General features: G+C 43.8%; 11 protein-coding genes across 11 annotated transcripts; 7 read left to right on the top strand and 4 right to left on the bottom strand.

Moving 5' to 3' along the window:
- Nucleotides 1-91: 91 nt before the first annotated feature.
- Nucleotides 92-1151, top strand: O0I10_012137 (uncharacterized protein; the record flags this gene model as incomplete). Its single annotated transcript, XM_058492083.1, has 3 exons — nucleotides 92-856; nucleotides 929-1032; nucleotides 1100-1151. 3 exons carry the CDS (start codon nucleotides 92-94, stop codon nucleotides 1149-1151), a joined length of 921 nt encoding a protein of 306 aa, XP_058337143.1.
- A 75-nt stretch (nucleotides 1152-1226) lies between these two features.
- Nucleotides 1227-2112, bottom strand: O0I10_012138 (uncharacterized protein; the record flags this gene model as incomplete). The annotated part of the gene is made up of 2 exons (XM_058492084.1): nucleotides 1227-1340; nucleotides 1402-2112. 2 exons carry the CDS (start codon nucleotides 2110-2112, stop codon nucleotides 1227-1229), a joined length of 825 nt encoding a protein of 274 aa, XP_058337144.1.
- A 924-nt stretch (nucleotides 2113-3036) lies between these two features.
- O0I10_012139 (uncharacterized protein) lies at nucleotides 3037-5888 on the bottom strand (the record flags this gene model as incomplete). Its single annotated transcript, XM_058492085.1, has 13 exons — nucleotides 3037-3147; nucleotides 3236-3430; nucleotides 3501-3632; nucleotides 3693-4204; nucleotides 4270-4360; nucleotides 4419-4487; nucleotides 4556-4722; nucleotides 4791-4934; nucleotides 4995-5107; nucleotides 5173-5294; nucleotides 5362-5446; nucleotides 5508-5683; nucleotides 5754-5888. The coding sequence occupies 13 exons, from the start codon at nucleotides 5886-5888 to the stop codon at nucleotides 3037-3039; spliced, it is 2052 nt and encodes a 683-aa protein (XP_058337145.1).
- Nucleotides 5889-6972: 1084 nt separating this feature from the next.
- O0I10_012140 (uncharacterized protein) lies at nucleotides 6973-7536 on the top strand (the record flags this gene model as incomplete). Its single annotated transcript, XM_058492086.1, has 4 exons — nucleotides 6973-7006; nucleotides 7078-7308; nucleotides 7361-7418; nucleotides 7503-7536. 4 exons carry the CDS (start codon nucleotides 6973-6975, stop codon nucleotides 7534-7536), a joined length of 357 nt encoding a protein of 118 aa, XP_058337146.1.
- A 1376-nt stretch (nucleotides 7537-8912) lies between these two features.
- On the top strand, nucleotides 8913-10716 carry O0I10_012141 (uncharacterized protein; the record flags this gene model as incomplete). Its single annotated transcript, XM_058492087.1, has 4 exons — nucleotides 8913-9122; nucleotides 9194-9382; nucleotides 9450-9770; nucleotides 9832-10716. 4 exons carry the CDS (start codon nucleotides 8913-8915, stop codon nucleotides 10714-10716), a joined length of 1605 nt encoding a protein of 534 aa, XP_058337147.1.
- A 360-nt stretch (nucleotides 10717-11076) lies between these two features.
- O0I10_012142 (uncharacterized protein) lies at nucleotides 11077-13065 on the top strand (the record flags this gene model as incomplete). Its single annotated transcript, XM_058492088.1, has 2 exons — nucleotides 11077-11134; nucleotides 11288-13065. The coding sequence occupies 2 exons, from the start codon at nucleotides 11077-11079 to the stop codon at nucleotides 13063-13065; spliced, it is 1836 nt and encodes a 611-aa protein (XP_058337148.1).
- A 278-nt stretch (nucleotides 13066-13343) lies between these two features.
- Nucleotides 13344-14876, bottom strand: O0I10_012143 (uncharacterized protein; the record flags this gene model as incomplete). Its single annotated transcript, XM_058492089.1, has 2 exons — nucleotides 13344-14706; nucleotides 14815-14876. 2 exons carry the CDS (start codon nucleotides 14874-14876, stop codon nucleotides 13344-13346), a joined length of 1425 nt encoding a protein of 474 aa, XP_058337149.1.
- A 1216-nt stretch (nucleotides 14877-16092) lies between these two features.
- Nucleotides 16093-17729, top strand: O0I10_012144 (protein disulfide-isomerase domain; the record flags this gene model as incomplete). The annotated part of the gene is made up of 6 exons (XM_058492090.1): nucleotides 16093-16705; nucleotides 16769-16909; nucleotides 16971-17017; nucleotides 17074-17280; nucleotides 17339-17460; nucleotides 17522-17729. The coding sequence occupies 6 exons, from the start codon at nucleotides 16093-16095 to the stop codon at nucleotides 17727-17729; spliced, it is 1338 nt and encodes a 445-aa protein (XP_058337150.1).
- A 329-nt stretch (nucleotides 17730-18058) lies between these two features.
- On the top strand, nucleotides 18059-19735 carry O0I10_012145 (uncharacterized protein; the record flags this gene model as incomplete). Its single annotated transcript, XM_058492091.1, has 3 exons — nucleotides 18059-19121; nucleotides 19194-19641; nucleotides 19699-19735. 3 exons carry the CDS (start codon nucleotides 18059-18061, stop codon nucleotides 19733-19735), a joined length of 1548 nt encoding a protein of 515 aa, XP_058337151.1.
- A 7-nt stretch (nucleotides 19736-19742) lies between these two features.
- Nucleotides 19743-21005, bottom strand: O0I10_012146 (uncharacterized protein; the record flags this gene model as incomplete). Its single annotated transcript, XM_058492092.1, has 4 exons — nucleotides 19743-20446; nucleotides 20538-20626; nucleotides 20729-20790; nucleotides 20856-21005. The coding sequence occupies 4 exons, from the start codon at nucleotides 21003-21005 to the stop codon at nucleotides 19743-19745; spliced, it is 1005 nt and encodes a 334-aa protein (XP_058337152.1).
- Nucleotides 21006-21410: 405 nt separating this feature from the next.
- Nucleotides 21411-22116, top strand: O0I10_012147 (uncharacterized protein; the record flags this gene model as incomplete). The annotated part of the gene is made up of 2 exons (XM_058492093.1): nucleotides 21411-21461; nucleotides 21526-22116. 2 exons carry the CDS (start codon nucleotides 21411-21413, stop codon nucleotides 22114-22116), a joined length of 642 nt encoding a protein of 213 aa, XP_058337153.1.
- Between the last annotated feature and the right edge of the window lie 52 nt (nucleotides 22117-22168).

Raw genomic sequence — 22168 nt, forward strand, 5'->3', positions numbered from 1 at the left:
TCGCTCTCTCTCTCTCTCTCCTTTATTCCATCCAATAAACAGCTCTTTGTAAAACTATCCCTTTTTCTTCTTCTTCTTTTTCTTTTTCCTTATGGCTTCAGCAGATACACTTTCAAAAGCCCCTATCAAAGTAGGCGAGTTCACACGACGTAAAAACTGGAGCCAGAGTATCCTTGACGAATTGCGAGATTGGATGCATGTGCTTGAATCAGACTATAGCATAATCTACGGTTCTCCTGCCTCGAGCGAATGCTTTGGATACAGTGCTTCTGAAATGACGGGCCATCTCATGACCGAGTTCATTCATGTCGACGATCGAGACTCGTTTGCACGTGCGTTTCTCGCCGCGCGCGATACCATGGAACCCTTTCGAGCGCAATACCGGATGCATACCAAGGGTGATGAATATGTCATTGTTGAGACCACAGGCCATTTCCATAAACGAAGCTTCTTTGGCAGTGCACGCGTATTACCAGTGGATGCAACGAATGCTATGGAAACGTTTTTGGATTTGAGAATGGAACATGAAGCTCTTCAACAACGCTTACGACTACTCAAGCAACAGCAACAACAGCAGCAACAGCAAGAGCAGGAGGAAGATGATCAACAACAGCAGCAGGTTGGATCACCCAATGTATATGCACCAGGCGGCTTAGGAGGTGTCAGCGTATCAGATAGCGTATCCTTGTTTACGGGTTTACATTTTGAAGCGGGTGAACGTGCACGAGGTATCTCCATGGGTGATATGAGCCAAAGCGAACTTTTTCAAGTGGCCGGCAATCCTCCTCCTCCTCCTCCAACCATTGTTCAAAGACCCAACATCATTATTACGCAACAACGTAACAACAACAAAAAGGTAAATCGGGAAGGGGATATGGGATGATGATGATGATGACTCATTGCCACATGTGTATGGTGGGCATAAAAGAAACGTATCGACGCTGAACAGCAACAACAACAACAACGCATTTGCACGGAATGCCAGACAACGGATTCTCCCGAATGGCGTAAAGGACCCATGGGATCAAAAACGTGAGTCATCTTCATGCACATGCAATTCAAATGTCACAAATTAATCTGCGGCTTTCATATGTTGTAGGCTGTGCAATGCATGTGGGTTACGGTGGTCAAAGACACAAAAGAAACCATGATTCTCTCCCTCTCTCCCTCTTGCTTTAGCTGATGTCCATGTATGTAGTAGTCAACAATGAATAGCTTCTTTTTTCTCAAACATCAATAACACGCTTTATTCGGTGACATGTATTCAAATGCTCTCCACGATACTTGATCAGATATTGACCATGTTCCTTGAATGTCACAGTCTTGTTGACAGGACAACCCTATAAAATACGATTATCAATAAACATGTCGACAAAGCATAAAAAGTTTACGCATATGTACCTTTGGATGATTGGCACATTTATAATAGATGCTCTTTGTTCCTGATGCCTTGTGAACAGTGTTGCCATTGTTCTTCCACAAGTAGTCATCATGATACGGAAAGTCGCGGGTTTCGACCGTCTTTGTCACCGCCTGCATTTTTTGCCGTCGTCGTCGGCGTTTGGCTTGCACAAGAGATGCTGTGGAAGGTGTGTTGGTTGCTGCCGATGATTGGCCAGGCTTCGTTGAAAGGGGTGATGATGATGATGATGATGCATGGGATGATGATGATGTTGGTTTGTCTGCCACATAGTGGCTAGTGGATGGGGGTGATGGTGGATAGTATTGCGACGAATGGCTTTGTGTAGGAGAGGTAGGAGATACATTATTTTGTTGCTGTTGTGGATCGGGAGAAGGCGTTCGAATATTAACAGGAGGATGTAAAGGTGATGATGATGTGGGTTGTTGTTGTTGTCGCAATGCTGGTGGGTGTGTCATGGAAGGCGATGATGAAGAACAACAAGATGATGGATGCTGCTTTTGCAACATGTAATCAATTTGCTTGCTACGCAATTTGATTTCTTCTGTTCGTCGACGATCTTCCTCCACCTTGCTTAGAAGGATCAATTCAAGCAGATCAGGCTTCTCGGTATACTTTGTAAGAATGTCATTGAGTGAGATAGGCTGTGGTGGTGGTAATGTTGGAGCAATATCTGCAGGAGGTGTATTCATTGTTATTGTTGAAAGGAAGAAAAGAGGAACAGGTATGTCTTTTTTCTTGCATGACATGTGTGTTATAGGCCAAGTCGGATGATCACATGGCCTATGAGTGGGTGATTTCCCCGCATTTCTTTTCTTCCGATGTGGGGGTGCAAAAGTATAGCGTAGTATTCCATTCTCACGGGGTTTTCAAAACTGAATTACCGAGCGGGACTTGATCCATTCGACAGCTTCCTTTGAAAGATGCATTGGTCAAAGACGTCAAAAGCGTCACATTAGAATTCTACACATGCAATAAATGGTTTTCTACCTTATGAAACAATGATTGGTGCCATCCAGTAATCCGAAACACCAGTTATACCCCATTTCCAAAACCCCACATGAAAGACACGGTAATGCGGCAAGGAGTCCACCTGCTGTCAGGCTCAAGTATTCCGACTTGTTCCGTGCCCTGAAGCTCGTGTTTGATTTGCCCCCCGCTTACCCACTCTTTCTCTTTCTGTACACTTGTCGGGCTGGACAATCTTGGAAAAACACCCTCGGAAACCCACTCTATTCCGAATCATACGCATTGGGTTCATGTGTGTAATAAGATTTCATGGTTGATTTTCAACGTTGACTTTTTTTTGGCCCTTCTTCACATCTTCCCTTACACATGGCATTGACATGTATAACTCGGTTTGACATGCTTGCCATTCTTCGGAACAGCTCCTTTATCTATCATTGTACCACCAACCACAGCCATCTATTTACCTTGACCCCCTCATGGAAGTTAAAAATACTGTTCCTTTAGTGGCAATGAAAATGTTTTGGGGGATCTGTTGTCGTTTATATAATCATACAATGGAAAAGAAAATGATGCGTCTAGTACATGAATGGGAAACAGTGGGGGAAAAGTAATATATGCAAAAGGGAAATTGATGCAACATGATGCGCTTACTGGCGTCTCTCATTGGCCTTATACTTGTTGAATGCAATAAGATTCATCAATGCTTCATCGCTTCTTGACCGTAAATCAAATTCACGTCTCCGATCCACTGATTTGACCTATACCGTATACACCATAGCGTGTCAGTCATTATCACCCATACAATTAATCATCCACTCCCACAACCCCCCAAAAACTAATACGTACCATAGAACGGATGCTAGGAACCACCTTTTTCAGCAAGGGCAAGAATCCACCTCGAACAAACACAGGTTCATCATAGTCAAAAGCACAATCGCTGTAGACATCGTAGATGCAGTTGAGCGTTTCCACAGCAACAGCAGGTGCGGTTTGACGGCTACTAACATTATCAAGGACTCGCATGAAAAAGACACCAATTTCCTAAGTAAGGGCATAAAAGTAAGCACATGATCCCTTTGTGATGCCTATTTCAACCACCACCATCATTTACCTTGTTCACATCAATAGCACCTTGTCTCATGGCAATAGGACCAAGGCATCCGACAATTTTCACCCGCATTGATACTGAGTTGGTTGCATGGTAAGCACCAAATAGAGATGTAACATCCGAGGCTTCCAGTGGCTAATGAACAAAAGGAAATGATTAATCCCTGCATTTTCCGATTCGACCCATTCAACTTACAATATCCTGTTGTAAACCACGGCCTAATGACCACAAGCATCCAACAATGACTTCGACGACCTCATCTCTCATTTCGCTTGCAGGTGCGGATGCGACTGTATTGGCAAGGTTAAAGAGCCAACGCCAAGCATGGCATGCATCTGCCTTGTGTTCCTTGAACCAAAACTTGGATGGAATCTCGGCCATGGCAAGTAAAAAGTTGTTGAAACATTCGAGCGCGCGCTGATGGGTCAACACAAGAGCATCCGTCACAGTGGGTGCAATGATTTCTGCAGGGAAGGAAAGTGGTGTAGGGGTGGCAAGGCGAATAAGCTGTGGTGAAATGTCGACAATAAAAGTTCGGAGTACAGGGTTGGTGCGCACAAGTTGATCATCGACAGTGGCATTGGTGGATGATTGTTGATCAAGTTGAGAGGCTTCTTTCAAATATTCATCGACATTGTCCTCGTTCACTTCTTCCTCAGGCTCATCCTCGTCAACCATATCCTCATCAGCGTCTTCCCATCCATCCTCTATCAATTAAAATCATATGATGAATATCACCAAAAACATCATCATAAAGGAGTTGTAAGCATACCTTCAGAGTCATCCTGAACACAAATATCAGCAAGTAATTCGAGTGAGAGTTGAAGGGTGGATAAACGTTCCTCAACGCTTTGGATGTAATGCTAAAGTAATCATGTTAGCCCCCACACACACTATTGGAAAATGTCGTTCATCTATTACCTCTTCGTCGGACAAAGGTTGTTTAGGACGAGGAGTGATTTCACCCGTTTCTTCATGCTTGGCAACATTCTGTAATAGAAATCTTTGTCAACTCTCTCTCTCTCCATTGTCATCCGGTTGCTTTTGTAGACACTTACTCCACTTGTTACAGCCGCGGTGGTCTTTGTAGCAGCTTCTTGAATATCATAGTTCAACGATGCAACGAGTACTGGCAAGATCAACTTGTTCAACTCACTAGCACCATCCTGACCTTCATCCCAAAACTCTGCGACTTGAACGGCATCACGAATGTTGACAAGAATAGCTATATAGGACGAAATCAATCAATCGATGTACTCTTTTCTCTCCTTATTTCACTTCCCTTCCACTTACCACAAGCCAACACACGAACGAGGATCATGTTGGGATCCTGGAATTTGGAAATGATATCGTAAAGCATCTTGATATAGTTGGAGTTGTTTTGGAATTCAATGTAGATATCCTTGTTGTTGTCAGTCAAGGTGGTCAAGCATTGGCCTTTACAAATGGATTTGTGAGATCACATACATTCCATCAATCAATCATAGAACCACATACCAGCAGCAATAACGACACGTGTAGGGATGCGATCCGCTGAAGACAAGAAGGAAATCAAAAAGGCGATGATGTTGAGACGATTCACAGCCTTGATATGCTTATCGGATGACTCGCTTTAAAAACATTTGCATAAGCGTCATGAGCCTTTGGATGTTCACTTTTCCTTCCCAAACCATACCTGATACTCCAGATGATATAAATAAAGTTCTCTGCCGTATCCCAAATCGTGCGACGACGTCCTTTATCTTCTTCATCGACAATAGGGGCATCCGTAAGCACTTGATCAAGCGTTTGTGTGATCTACATCATGATATAGAATTGAGTTTTGTGAGAACATGAAAAGAAATGAATGAATGCCGATACATACCTTGGGCAACAATGCAGCAAGAGGGGTGAGGATGTCACGTGTATAGTATTCCCTAGCAACCGAAGGATCGACGGCCACGAGATTTCTAGGAACAAAGGTTATGAGATGATGATATCAAAAACAAAGACGCAGCAATTCAACCCTACCTCAAAGCACCCAAGGACTCTTCAAGTACCTCCTGGTGACCATCTGTCAACCTTTCCAGGAGTAGGGGAATAACACCTTTGGACAACAAGAGTTTACGGACTGAGGCACCTGCCATGATCAAGTTGGAAACGCATGCAGCTGCCCATGCACGTTCACCAGCATCGGGAGAGCTCAACTGTTGTGTATATATCAATCAGTCGGCAAGATCAAAGACAAGCGAGATCGTATAAGCTTCTTCACTCTACCTTTTGAACGACAGGAAGGATCTGCTCAGGCTGAGGAGACTGTTGAGCAATGCCTTGTTGAAGACCGGCATTGACACGCGCACCGATAGGATTTGAGCGATTCTTGTTGCGGCGTTGGGTCTTTTGCTTGCCCATGACGATCTCGACTCGGTGAAAAGGGATAAAGGTAAAATCCTCTTTTTGTGCGGCTGGTGCTTTGTTCTGACATTACAAGAATCTCCGCAAATTCAACTTTTCAACAACGCTCCCGTTGCCAGTTGTCATTGTTTCCTTCTCCTAGTAGGATAGTGCTCTCTTTTTATACAGTGTCTTTCTAGTGTGATCAATAATATGGTGCTGTTTTGTGGCATTGGGGACATTCCAATCATCATTGAAGAATTACCAGCATGATATCAGGACAGCATGTCTTTTTGTGGATCCATCCTTCTCCAATCCAACGAATCAATCTATCAAAGGATGTATATGCAGAAGGCACTCTATCTTGATGATACGTGCCCAATGGAATAATGGAAAAAGTGAAAGGTCATTGCACACGTATCTCATCACCTATAAATGCCATTATGAAAAGATTGCTATCTATAGTTGCGTGCTATTGGAATTGTCGCATAATTGCATATTACATACCCAGTCAAGCTGCTGGTATATGCATTGTCGAACATCATGTATATAGCGCAAGTCGTTTATCAAAGTCATGTGACTATCCTAGTAGCTATGATGTAGAGTGATTTTTATGCAAGTCTATCGCAAAGTGAATTACGTATATCCTTCAAGCATGCCATGTGTACATGGAATGTTGGGAAAGTGGAATTACAACAAAGGGTGTTATATAAAGGATGGGTACAACAATGTTGTTGCATCTTCATTATCATCATCATTCATCCCCCACTTGTCGATTGGTTTATCGATTTATCTCAATCACCAGCAGGAGTAGTATCAACGGGCATCCATAATACAATGTCGGCTATGTGTGTGGGCGTGGAGGTTAACATGACAAAGGGAAAAGAGGGCCCATGATACATGTGGTTTGGTGGGAGAGGGCTCAGCGTTGATATGATTGGCTAGCATGAATCATGCGCAGAGGTCACGCGGAAATGAGAGGGAGCGAGAGTGGGGTCTTTGGGTGCAACTCTCACGCTTGAACCGCAGCCAACCTTTATCTCTTTTTCTTTTACTTTCTATTACGCTACCGCTATCAACTACTTGACAACTTTGAACCAACATGCGATCGAAATTCAAAGACGAACATCCTTTCGGTGAGTAAGATTGGGACTTTTGTTTATTGTCATGGCCGCCATCTAATGCGGTTTCTCTCTTCATTATGCAGACAAGCGCAAGGCTGAAGCTGAACGTATCCGGCAAAAGTATCCTGACCGTATCCCAGTGATCTGTGAAAAGGTTGAAAAGAGTGATATACCTACCATCGACAAGAAAAAGTACCTGGTGCCTTCGGATTTGACGGTCGGCCAGTTTGTCTATGTCATTCGCAAGCGTATCAAGCTTAGTCCTGAGAAGGCTATCTTTATCTTTGTCAATGAGATATTACCGCCAACTGCAGGTAAATAGGATGATGGTTACTACCATGACTTGAATACTTATGACTTTTATAGGATTGATGAGTGCCATTTATGAGGAACACAAGGATGAGGATGGTTTCTTGTATATAACGTAAGTGTTCGGAGAGAGGAACGTGACAAATCATGATGTTGCATGAATTATGGGAGTCTTACACTATTTGGGATGCCATTGTAGATATTCTGGCGAGAACACTTTTGGCTCATGCTAAAGCAACTGAGAAGGGATACATATCATTTGCTAGTTTGCTCTTTCTTTGTGTGTATTTTGCTTGCCATCCTATATGCCATCCTTTGTTTACCCCCCTTCCTTTGTCCGTTACATTCAATAAATCCTCTTATCATGCGAATAAATCAATCGATGCGTTGGCTATCCATGTACATGTACGTATACTTTATCAGTTGATGGTGATTGATCAAGTAATGTGTGTAGGTGGGTGTGGGTGTGGGTGTAGGTGTATGCACATATGAAATAAAGATAGCTTAGATGTTAAGCTTGGTGTGGCGCCAGTTGCGGCGCTTGGCGTTCCAGCTATAGGATATTGAAAATGAGTGGTTAGCCATGGAGACACTTGCCATGCTGGTCATTGGGCCTTACCGAATCTTGGTGTCAGCCTTCATGCGGAACCAATGAGGAAGAGGACGGTTCTGCTTTTGCTTCTTGGCGAGCTTGACCTTGGTGCGGAAGGACTTGTTGGAAGGCTATACATAGAACATCCCATTCTTTAGTATATTCATTCATCCATCCATCCATCCCATTCAACCTATTTATCGATTCATCCACCCTTTCCCATCATTCATCCATATAATTTATCATCCTGGATATTACGTACCATATCGGATTAAGGGTTTCGAAAGGGTGGGGGAGGTCCTTGCGGGTGATGTGGATTCCAATGTCTAAATCCGAGGATTGGTGGTCCCTGCATTGTATGGCCGATCCGACACTAAACATCTCCCTTATCTCTTAAATTCAAGGTTTATCATCCTATTAATCCACTCATGCCTTTCTAGTAATCAACATTGAATATACACATCATGAAACGTATAATGAGAAGTACCCGTTTATTGCTTGTGTAAAGAAAGAAATCCTATTTCTGATTGTTATCATCATGCCAAATTTATACATACAATGACACGCTACATTCCATTATCCACTTGCCTAACCATTGTGATCTACTGTATTATGATGGATTGAATCACTCAACAAAAAAAGGGGAATCATCATTGGCATAGGTAGTTTCCAAGAAGGATGACATCTCGACCTATGGCCTTCTTGTGAACAAGCCAAGCCTGTAGTAGGCATCATTTATGGCACCCTTGTTAATAAATGAAAGGTTGATTGTGTGTAGGGGATATAAATATGGATCATCTCTTATAGGGACAATTCATTGTGTGTGATTGTGTTGTATATTGTGTGTGTGTGTGAGTGTGTGTGTGTGTGTGGCGACAATGATGATGATGATGGGTGATCGGTCTGATGTTGAATCCAAGGACGTTGTTCACCCTTCACACGCGCGCTTTCCGCAGACAATTTTGCTTCAGCTTTCCTTTTCTCTCTTTCTCTTTCTCTTGTATACTTTTGAAAGCCATGGATCCACTTGCCGATCTACGTCGCAGCACCTACAAATCGAGAGCCCACTTTAAGCCAGAAGAAGTACGACGTCGACGCGAGACTGCACAAGTGGAGATTCGCAAGCAAAAGAAGGAAGAGAATCTTGCCAAAAGACGCAACTTCAACCTCCAAAATCTCCCTGACGATTCAGATGATGATGCCGATTCGTTTGGTGTCGACACACAGGTAAGCATACTATGATACACTACAACAAAGCTCTACTTGTTTATTGACACGTACATGCTTTGTTGTCATAGCTTATGTCTGTATTGCCTGACATGGTGAGCGGCCTCTATTCTCAAGACACCGACACACAACTGGCAGCCACCTCCCACTTTAGAAAGCTTTTGTCCAAGGAGAGAAACCCACCCATTGAAGAAGTTATTGCTTGTGGGGTTGTTCCACGATTTGTTGAATTTTTACGTTCTACGAATTCTACTTTACAGGTAAGAAAAGGGGGTTTTGGTTGTATAAGAAGGAGGTCATATAGATGTATTAACATTTCTTTCCTAGTTTGAAGCTGCATGGGCATTGACCAACATTGCATCAGGATCATCTCAACAAACTCAAGTCGTTTTGGAAGCTGATGCCGTGCCTCGCTTTATTGAACTCTTAAGCAGCCCTGTGATGGATGTCAAGGAACAAGCTGTGTGGGCTTTGGGTAACATTGCTGGTGACAGTGCTCGATGCCGTGATTATGTCCTTCATTGTGGCGCTCTTCCTCCATTGTTGGCCATCTTTGAGGAGACTACCAAGATTTCCATGCTTCGTAATGCAACCTGGACCTTGTCAAACTTCTGTCGTGGCAAGAATCCCCAACCTGAATGGCCAATGGTAAGTAAAAAGTATGATTTGGGAAGGATGGATAGTCAACTAACAATGGCAATCATATTAGGTGGCACCCGCTCTTAATGTCTTATCCAAGTTGATCATGTCTACGGATGAGGAAGTGTTGATTGATACCTGCTGGGCTATTTCATACTTGTCGGATGGTCAAAACGATCGTATTCAAGCTGTGGTGGATTCTGGTGTATGCTCACGCCTTGTTGAACTTTTGGGTCATCCCAACACCACCGTTCAAACACCTGCTCTTCGTTCAGTGGGTAACATTGTCACAGGTGATGATCACCAGACTCAGACTATTATCAACTGTGGAGCCATCAATGCATTGCATCACTTGCTAGTCAGCCCCAAGGAAGCCATTCGTAAGGAGACATGTTGGACCTTGTCGAACATTACTGCTGGCAACACGATCCAAATTCAAGCTGTGATTGATGCTGGTTTGATGCGACCTCTTATCCAAATTCTTGCTCATGGTGATTTCAAGACCAAGAAGGAAGCATGCTGGGCTATTTGCAATGCTACCTCAGGTGGACTTAACAAGCCTGATCAAATCAAGTATTTGGTGTCCGAAGGATGTATCAAGCCTTTGTGTGATATCTTGATGAGCATGGACAACAAGATCATTATGGTGACATTGGATGGCCTGGATAATATCTTGAGCGTTGGTGAAATGGAGCGACCCAACACAGCAGATGGTCTTAACCCATATGCATTGCACATTGAGGAATGTAATGGATTGGATTATATACACGATTTGCAACAGCATGACAACACAGAGATTTACAAAAAGGCATACCAAATAATCGACAAGTACTTTTCCGAGGATGATGATGGAGAGACGCAGGAGATGAACCCAGATATGGAGGGTGGCCAATTCACGTTCCAACAACAAGTGCAGGCACCTCAAGGTGGATTTAATTTCGGAGGAGGTCAATAATATTATATACACCCACTTTCACTTTTTACTTGTTCACACACCACACCACCACCATACGCACAACAAATAGCACCCCATTTCCCCCTCTCCCTCTTTCCAACCCCAACACACACACACTCACACTCACACTCACACTCACTCACTCACTCACACTCTCTCACATATTCGTCGTATATAAATATCAGAAATGTTCAAGACAAATTTAATGTATGGAATGATGTTTCTTCCTCGTTGTGTTAGTGTTTGATTTGCTTGTGCTACCAAGACCCAAAATTTTCTTTCGCCTTCTGGTCATTTGCAAATGCGCCCTCTCTCTTTTCCTCTTATATCTCCTTCCACACACACCTTTTATAGCCAAGCATGTCTTTACTGCTTACAAGGACTTGCGAGTATGCTATTCTAGTAGCATTACAAAAAGGTACATTCCATCACAATATCATGCTTAGCATTGGCATAAGCCCAGCTCGTATCGGAAAGTGGGGAATAATGATATGAAAAGATGACTCACTGGTTCCTGTTTCCCTTTATTCGATCTTCATATATATATACATCCACTCTACTATCGCTTAAGGTCGTTATTTCTCTCACAGCACTGAACACGATATCTGTATACAAAGCAAGTTGGAGCTACGACTACCAGCTGCTGTTGACGACCTTATTCCACCGACGACGATAATCAGCACTCCACCAGCTACCATCTCGCGTGAAGGCACCGTGACATTGAACACCACTCTTGCTTATCTCATTTCAACCAAATTGCTGCAACGTCTACGAACGCACGATGCCGAAATTACGCTCACAGTGGATGCCGTGGGCGTGGATGCAGGGCAACAACGCATTGGCACGGCCCGTCTCCGTGTTTCCGAAGCCAAAATGGTGGTCCATCATGGCGGGCACATGGACAAGGTGAATCGGTTTGTTGCCGATAGGGGCGACTGGCAAACGTTATCGGATGGACGACGCAACAAGGAGCAGCTCAAAGCTGGATTGTTTATTGTGGCTATGCCAACAGAAAAATCGCAACAAGCTTCTCCTGCCATGGCACCATCACCTTCGTCAGCCTTGTTAGAGCTCAAGTCCCTTGGTGATCTAAGCAATGCCAGCACACCTCTCTTATTTTCCGATAGTGTCACTACTACAACGGCTACCACGCTCTTGTCGTCACCATCCTCCCATTCATTCCTCAATAACAACAACAACAACAACAAGCTGGGCCGTCATCATGTGGATCTCAACATTGATCAACTGGCAAACGAGTTTCGTAGTATCAAGCTTAAACATCAACCTCAACCCTCCGTATCATCCAGACGTCAACAACAACAGCTACAACAACAACCTGTAGCCAAGGAAGCATCCTCAAAGCACCCACACTATCATCAGATAGGGAAAGGAACCAAACCATACACGCTTTATTTCCGCATTGTGGATACCGATTATGTGAATTTGAGAGATCTTTCGGAAATGAGCATGCATCGATATCGTGGCAACATGAACAGTGGTAGTCGCAGTAGACCTGGCACAGCAACCAGTATTGGACGTCATCAACAACAACGAGGTGTAGCCCACAAACCCTTTTTCACATACAGCATTCTATCCAATGTTGTTCATTGCCCTGCAGCCTCCATTTCGCATTCTTTGACGACAAAAGCAAAGAGTAGTAGCACCACATGGCCCACCTGTTTCCATTTACGTGGACATCTGGTCGATATCCAAAACTGGTTGGATGACTTGCGGTTTCTGGAAGTGTCCCTGGTGATGAAAGATACGACCACGACATCAGAAGATGATGATGATGATGACGATGACATGAGAGGAGATGACAACAACAACAACAACAAACGTTTGTTTAGTGACAGGATGACAGTGATGGGCATGGCACACATTCCATTAAGCAATCTCGCCTTTTATCGCAATTCACGTGGACACTCACATCACCATCATCATCACCACCATCAACAACATTATTATCATGGCCGCAGCCACAACAAAGATGCAACATTTGTTGAACGCACATTCCCTGTACATGACCTCAATCACCATCGTTGGTGGGAGCAACAAGAAGGAGCACCCTCGAAGCAAAACAAGACGATTGCCAAAATGACAGTACGATTGGGCCTTGTGAGTGGATGGTGGGCAGGCGAAGATGAAAAGGAAGAAGAGGATCAAGATAGCAACAACAACAACAACAATGACGATATCACCCATGATAAACACCATCATCGACGTAGAAGCAGCAACAACAACAACAACAACAACAAAACATTCGTCAAACGACCTAGTACGGCACACGACTTATTGGATTGGTTCAAAAAGAAAAAGGCTAAAATCCCATCATCATCTACATCCTAAAACAACAACAACAACCCCCCAACCACCACCACCATCACACCTTTCGTTTCATGTTGCACAAACACACAGACACAATATCCCGCGATACATTAGTTGCACCTGTAGTATACACCACGTACATATATTACCCACTCACTCACTCACTCATTCACTCTCCTACTACCTCGTTTTTTGATTCCTTATCCTTCCGACTTCTTGTACATTCGTTTCATCTAAAGGATTATATTCATTGCAAAATGGTTTATTCAAAGTGATATATCGGTACAGATAAAATGGGGTTATAATGGAGTACTAGCTTGATGCTGCTGCTGATGATGATGATGATGAGGATGTTGAAAACAAGAAGCCTCGGCACGACGTACTAGATCACGTAATTGAGGAGCAATTTGTTGTAAGGTATGCTGGGATGATGGTTGTCTACGTAAGCGAACAAGTCTATCTAGTGCGTCGTCAAAATCGGACAATGATGAGGAGGAGGTAAGAGGCGGTAGAGAAATGGGCGGAAGAAGAGTGGTGTTGTTGCCATTGTTACTGTTGCTATGACTCGTGGTCGTCTCCACATCCACCTCGGCAGCAAGTAGCAACGATTCGATTCCATTGGAGGGTTGTGGTAATCTTGGTCGAGGAGCAACTAAGGGTGGTGGTGGTGATACGGATGGTGACGATGTTGTTGTTGTGGTAGTTGTCATGAATGGTGTTGTTGTTGATGTTGATGTGCCAGGTGATTGTCTTTTGGGAACAATGTAATCTTCGATGGGAGGTACTTCATCATGTTTGAACGGTGGCGATGTTGCTGATGATGATGGATTGTTGTTGTTCTTGGTAGGTGATTTGTTCTTTGGCTGTTTTCGTACGACGACTTGGCGGTGATGATGTTGCTTATCTTCTGTTGATACTTCATCCAATTTTTCCTCTGGTGGTGAAGCCGATGCTGATGAAGATGTCTCGGCAACAACGACCCGTTTCCTCCGTTTAATCACACTACGCTTCATGCTAACCGGTCGATGCATTCCATGTAACTTGTAATAGAGTCCACACGCATTGCATATGGTGTTCCCCGATTCATCTCGTCGCCATAGAGGCGTGGTCGTTGTTCGACAATTGGCACATATCAATGCTTGACGATTCACTTGGTGTTGGTTGAATGCCGGACATCCAGCACAGGATTCACTGCCTCCACTGCCATTACATTGCCCTCCACCAGGACATGTTCCACTCTCGGGTCCACTCCCACAATCATGTAACGTATTCATGGTTGCTAGGCTGCTGCTGCTGCTGCCTTTGTCCATCTCTTTGGGCCGTTGATGTGTGTTGCGTTTGAGTGTGGGTGGTCGAAACTGGTTGCGAGCTTTAAAGTATAAACCACAAGCATTACAAATCGTATCGCCATTAGGCGCTCGTCGCCATAAAGGTGTGGTCGTCGTTCCACAATTGGCACATTGAGTTGCTGACACTTCATGCATTTCTTTACGTTGTTTGGCATGCGACTTGTCTTCGGAAATCGAGGATTTGCGTTTAGGCTGCTGTTGTTGTTGCTGTTGTTGCTTTGATGCTGGCGATGAGAGTGGACTTGTTGTAGTTGTAGTAGTAGTAGGAGTAGCGTCCATTGGGTGAGAAGAAAAGGAAAGAGAATTTGATGCACTGAGAGTATCCATGGTTAATAAGCCATAAGGAAAGAATATGAAAAGAAAGAAGAGATGAATAAGAATGGAGATTAGGGATGAAATTGATCTGATTGTATATCCGTACTATAGCTGATAAAGCTGAGCCTGTTGTTCGCGGAAACTCGGAGAACCTACCGGTTTGTCCATGTCTCATTTAAAGATGAGATTACTACAGAGCCTCATTTACTATGATGCTTTCATCATAAATACGTACGTACAAATTGTTTGTGTATATATGTATGCGTCCATGTGAGTAGAATAACTTGTTATCAGATATACTGGAAAGATCATCTCCACCATCACCCCCCCCGTTTCCCCCTCTAATGCCACACCTATTTTGGCGACCTTGGCACGTTGAGCCTCCTTGGCATGATATCCCGGTTGAAACGGTAAGAATATCCCCCGATTGCCGTTCATCTGATAAAGACCATTACTACATACAACAAATAAAACATGATGATGATGTGATGATCATCATCATCCAAGCTGTAAACGTGGCTCACACTTTGCAAACATTGACACATCCAATGATGATGATGGAACGGTAACACCAATAAACTCCTACTTGGTTGAGCATTATCAAGCATGGATTGGAGAAAAGTATCATCTTTTCATACCACAAGCTTTGTGTATGGGTAAGACCCATCTCAGGCAATAGCGGCTTCGCTCTTTAAGAGGTCTTTATGCCCAAATCCATCGATTACGCATCAAAGCCTACGCTTTGAGATTCCCAGTTTCCAGGTTAGTGCCATCCACGCATGACTAATCGAAGACAAACGCTTCACATCCCCTCAACCTCCACACATGAAAACGATTACCTTGCCATTGTTTCTAGTTAAAGGTAGTCAAAGACCAGCTCCTTATGTGTGTAATGGTTGTATTCATGCGTGCTTCCCCATCATTGAGCCCGTCATTTTTGCTTAAGAATCATGCTTTGATGGTATAGGAAAGGAACCCATTTACGCTTTTTTATGCCTTTTGAGAGAGATGATGTTATACACCCAACACAGGTAATTCACACGATTGATGCTTTCAGTGATTTGTGGTACATGGGACTGACAGTCAACCTTACATAGACAGATGGTATAGCAAATCCCTCCTTTCAACCAAGCTATTGATTAAGAGCTCAACATCATGTATTGTAAACAGCATCCTTGTTGATGATGCATAATAATGGATCTCATTGGACAAGCATTAATAATACAGGCGGAGTGCAACGGGATTGCCTAGCAACATCAGCAACAGCTTTTGCAAAGAAGTTTCAAAATGTGTGGGGTGTGTGTGAAACCATAAAAGATGGTATTATTTTCCATTTGGTACCACGGCCGCTCTTTTCTTCCGGGTGTTGTATAATTTCTTCTCGATGGGATTATTCAGTAGTCTATTTCGTGCATTGGTCTTTCTATGTCTCGGTTTATTGGCGTATGATTATTACTATCAAGGTGGCGAGCATGCAACCAGTCTAGTCGACACTATCCGCGATCGCGACAGCTTGGAGCAAGTTTGGCGTGACATGCCCCTCCATAGAGACCGGTTGGTGCACCATGCCAATGCCGCTTGGATCGAGATCAAGACCGCCAGGTCTCCTCAAGAGCTGATTCAAAAGTTCATGTACAAGAACCGAGGCATTCCCAAGGATGGCGATGTGTATATCTTATCGCACTACACGTTTGACAAGGTGGTGGATGGCTCACAGCCTGTGCTCGTCAAGTTTTATGCACCTTGGTGTACCCATTGCAAAAATCTCGCACCCGATTATCAACGCGTGGCAGAGGCATACAAGGGCTCAGGCGTCATGATCGCTGAAGTCAACTCTCAAAAGGAAGGCTCATTGACAAGGAATTATGGTGTCAAAATGTATCCTACTCTCTTGTGGTTTCCCAAAGGCGTGAGCAGCACTGATAACGGTCTCGCTGAAGTCTATGCAGGAGCACGTGATTTTGATGCCATTACCCGCTTCATTCAACAAAAATCAGGTTGGTAAAAGGACATGATCAAGGAAAAAGGGAAAAGAGGTGGTATTTATTGCTATCATGCAGGCATTCGTCCAAAGGCCACCAGTGGCAGCCATCGCATTGTCGAATTGAACGCACAAAACTTTGAGCGAAATGTTCATCAGCCATCATCTCATGTCCTGGTTGAATTTTACAGGCCCGGTTGTCAAAGTTGCGAGGATCTTGGTAATTTGTTATTGTCGGAGGGGGGGTAACTACTACTTTTGGTTTAACATCATTTATGCAGCTCCCGTTTACGAAAAGGTCGCTGAAGCATTTGCCAATGAACCATCCGTAAGTGTTTGTTAGTGGTCGTCTCATGATACATGGCTTACTAAAACACATTCTAGTGCAAGATTGCCAAGATCAATGCGCAAAAAGAACGAGGCATTGCTGAAAAGTATAGTGTGACCGAGTTTCCATCGCTTGAATTCTTTGCAGCTGGCAAGCAAGATCCTTCAAAGTATGATGGTCCTTATACGGAGGCTGCTTTAATCAAGTACTTGAACAAGCAATGCGGCACGAATCGTATGCCAACGGGTGGGTTGGGCAAAACGGCAAGTAGTGGGATAGCTAAATACTACGTAGTGATGGGGTCTAATACATTATGCATAGGCTGGACGTGTGTCTGAATTGGATCAGCTCGCTCGCAAATTCGTTGAAGCTGTGGATGATACTACACGTGATCAAATCCGAAAGCAAGCTGGCGCTATCGCTGATAGACTTGTCGACAATCGGTAAGTTGTTTAACCGGTTATGGATGCTATCATGGAGGGTAAAAGGCTCACCCATTTTTAGACATGCTCAATTTTATGCCAATGTCATGGACAAGATTCGGTCCAACGGTGATCAATTCATAAGCAGTGAGACCGAACGTTTGCAAAAGGCTGTCAAGAGCGGCGAGAATATCCTGTCATCCGAAGTAGTCGACGAGTTTGCTGTACGCCGTAATATCCTTTCAGTGTTCGATGAGAGCAACAAGCAAAAGAAAAGCAACAACCCATAATAGTCTTTTGCTAGTGTATGATTATTCAATTGTAACAAAAGATTCATAATTTTCAATGAGATTGGAACGTGTGGATACGGGAATCATGTATGTAGTACTTCGGAGGGTCGGCATGCAGGTGGGACAAGCTTTCAAAATGAGGTACAGCAGCCTTCTGCACCTTTTTTTTCAACTCCAGTACCTGGTGCTTTCTTTCTTCTTCCTTCTCCTGGATACCGCGTCCTTTTATTTCCTACGCCTATTTCATCACGTAAATCACATTCACCCTTGTATGATTATTAAGCGACCGAATGCGCTGATACATAGACATTAAAACAGCAGACTATATCATGCAAGTGGAATATGGAGAGGAGTTTGAGGATACGTCGAATATCAATAGGAGCATGGAACAACCACCATATCGACAAGCAAGTGATGATACCATCGTGCGTCAATCCTCATGGAAGATCATGTTTCAGGAAATACAGCAACATGTCATGCAAACGATAACCAACAATAAGCAGCTGCTCTTTGGCAAAGGATCAAATCTTCAGGGACCATCTTCACAACAACGAACAACATGCAGGGAAAAGAATGGCTCGTTGTATTCAACAACAACGACTAGCCACAATCAGCGCCAACTACAGACAAGCCAGCTTTATAGTCATCCAGATTTTCGGGTACTTTACGTTCCCGCTGGCAACGAAGACATCATGAGAATTGTGCAACCTTCAAAAGATCTTGAGCATCAGCAACGTCTTGAGGTCTGTGGATATTATGCATTATCGCATTTATGGGGTGATGTTCAAAATGCGCCCTTATGGGATGTCAGCGACTTGATTGTTGATGAACATGGTAACCCTGCTCAACCAGTACCCATGCGACCCGAAAAGCGTGATACGATATTGGCGTTGCTTAAGCCAGGGAGTTACTGGTGGATCGATGTGTTGTGTGCTCGAACGGACACACCACTTATGATTATGGGAGATGTATACGAATCGTGCTATGGGTGCTTTGCGCTAATTGACGTATCACCAGCGATCAGCGGCATTCAGCAAATCAATGCCAAATGGTTAACGTTGTCAATTGTGGTCACACATACGTTGCGAGCGTATAGACATGCAATCAAACATAACGACATTGATGAATTCGAGCATTATTGTGCCACTCCGACAGGAGCAGAGGACGTTGGAAAGCCTTTACGATTAAAAGAAGTGGGGATACAGTTTCATGATGAGCTGCATGCGGTTGCACAATTCTTTGATTGCTTCTGGTTCTCTCGTGTATGGACATGGCAAGAATTTCTGTTACCAGAAAGATTTACGGCCATTGATGAGCGATGTGACACCGTAAGATTTCATGGGTCGACGTTTGTGTACCTTGATCAAATCATCTGGAGCTTACAAAAGATACGTAAGTCTACATGTACAATATGCCTCCCCTAAAACGAGGGAAACCAACCCTATAAGTCTACTACTACTTTAGATAGCATGATTGAAAGTGAACCCATCTTGAAGGAAGAATATCAAGGAGGCATCACTCAAGCCATTTCAAAAAGTTATACCCGATTCCATCATATCATTGAGCAACAACGCACTATAAAGGTGGATTTGCAGCTATGGAAGAACAGCAAAGCCAGGTTAATCGGCTTGAAAAGTGTGCTTGATAATCTAGCTGGTTCTCCTCGAACATGTACAAATCCCGTGGATTATGTCTATGGAGTGCTTGGATTACTTGCTATCGATGTCCCTAGAATGGATGATCCTCAAGCTGTTTGGTCGACTTTTCTTTCTGTGCTCGGTGAGCGTTTGCAAAGTGTTGAGAAAAATGACCCAGATTTCTTCGCATCCATCTCTGAGACCGCTCATTCATTTGATTTGAGCAAAGCAAACAACTTGGGACATGTCTACGATGGTTTGGTCAAATTCACAAGGTAAATAGCACATTAAAAGTGGATGCAATTGACTAAGTTATGCATGTATTTTAAAAGGAAGTCGTCAAAACATACAAGGATGGGAACACAATAACTACTATTTATTCTGTAACACAGCGATCGAATTCCTCTTGAAGCCTGTCGCCATGTTGTTTCATATCTTTGCCAATAAACGTCAATCTACTATCCCTGGGTTCATCTTGTTTCCATTCACTATGCTCGGTCAAGGTCACATGCTCATCCACACCCTGAAGGATCAACTTTTTGTTGCTTTCTTTGACCGCCAGCACACCCTTGATGCGATAAAGCGTATCATGTAGTTCACATGCTTCTCTTCTTACAAAGTCGAGGACCTTTTCCTTGTCAACAGGGCCATTAACTAGCATCATGGTTTGCTCCACCGATGGATCATGCTGCTTCACATTCTTCGGAATAGGGTCGCTTTTGATATCCTTTCTGAGACCAAATAAGGATTCAATGGAGGGTACTTGAGCAAAGCGAGTGGTGATAATCTTGGCATGTGGATTCTTTTCATGAATGAATTGTTCCAAGGAGCGTACTTGATCCTGAGTGACCAAATCGAGTTTGTTGACAATGACGACATCGGTTGTCTCAATTTGGGCAAGAGGTTCATTCTTGAACTTGTCGTCGTTTTGAGCGCTGCTTTTGAGACGCGAGAAATAATGCTTTGCATCCACAATGGTGACGATGCCATCGACGTAGAAATGTTGCACGATATCGTCATTCCCTTTTCCATCTGCACCTTGTTGGATCATGTGAAGGATGGGAGCTGGGTCAGCGAGTCCTGAAAACGGAAAGATTATTAAAAACATGACGTGGTCATTGTGCCCCGTGAGCAACCACGCGAGCACACTCATGATGATGACGAGAATTACCAGTGGTCTCCAGGATGATGTGATCAATTGGCTCGTTCGTCGTTTCATTCTGCTGAATAATCTCCAAGAGTGTATTGATAAGCTCTCCACTGGATGAACAGCATACGCATCCCCTAATAGAGTGTGTGTATCCCATCAGCTTGGCGTTGCTTGCCCAACGACCTTCCCTCCCCCCAACCTCGTCGTCATACCAACCAAACTCATAAAGACTCTTTATCTCTTGTGTCTTGTCTTGGTGGATAATCTCATTCTCCTACAGCATGAACTAGATGAGATGACGCATGTACATAGAAGTCCCATTGCCATAATAAAGCGTACAATACCAAATGCAGCAGCGAATTCGTTTTCAATGACGGCGATGCGTTTTGGGATATTGGCAGACTTGATAGAGTCGAGTATTCTGTTGAGAAGCGTAGTTTTCCCAGCACCAAGGAAACCTGTGAGAACTGTAACAGGAATACGAGACATGATAAAAGGAAAAAGTCCGTGCGTGGCGTGTTTTTCGCTCACACGCTCATCCACCACTCAGTCAATGCATGAACCAACGCCAAAGAACACTCCGCTTCTTTTGCACGGGGTGGGGGATAAAGACAACTTGGGCCTTCTAGGTCATGCGGCTCTTAGACACCCACCATACACACACACACACACACACACACGAGTTAAAAACAAGAGAATCCTCATCGTGGCTGGCTGGTTGATAACTTGCTTTTCTTTCTCCCCTCCCCCCAACCCCCTTTTCTTTCCTCTTTCTCTTTCACATTAACGCGATTATCCTTTTTCTTCTCTTTTATTACTGCTATTCGTTCCCATTCACTCATTGCATTATCTTCTACGTATACGCGCCTTTGTATCGATCTTCTTTCCTTTTCAATGTCTCAACAACAACAACAGCAATCGAATTGCCCTCCAAACGTGGCCGAGGTATGTGTGTGATAGATTTTCATTGTTGTATGTAAGCGCATACATTCACACACACGTCGTGTAGATGATATATCGTCTAAAGACAAGACTTGCACTCGCCGACTTTAAACGCAAGCATGGATACGAGAAATATGACTTTCTCAGCCTCGAATGGGGCCTGTTACACCATAGCCACATGCAGCAACAGCATTATCATCATCCTCATCCACACATTCAACAAAAACTAAAGTCGGCTTTTACGTTGGTTACCGCCGCAGCAGCAGCATCATCATCACCGGCATCAGCCCGATACTACAAGAATGGTGCCAAGGCAAATGACCGCAGCAATAACACTACCCGACGATACTATTATTATGGACACAGCCATGGTATTCCTAAAATGAGTCATTCTAGTGCATCTATAAAGAAACGGGCGGCATTATCAAGGACAATGACGCGTAGCTCACCATTATTATATCCATTATCCGCCAAACGAAGCACTTCACCATCCCCGACACCCACAACAACAACATCCACAACCACCACCGCCGTCAGACGATGTGCATCATCATCACCATTAAGTAAGAGTTACACTGTTGACGATCCGGTCTTTTCCTCGGATGAAGAAGATGCAGCCAATTTGTTGGTCATGTTGCAACGACAACAACACGCATGATCAACACCATATACAACGATTGCTATCATGATCCCCTTTTACTATTTTTCTT

Source organism: Lichtheimia ornata (assembly GCF_029851405.1).
Source record: "Lichtheimia ornata isolate CBS 291.66 chromosome Unknown scaffold00113, whole genome shotgun sequence".
Classification (NCBI taxonomy): Eukaryota; Fungi; Mucoromycota; class Mucoromycetes; order Mucorales; family Lichtheimiaceae; genus Lichtheimia; species Lichtheimia ornata.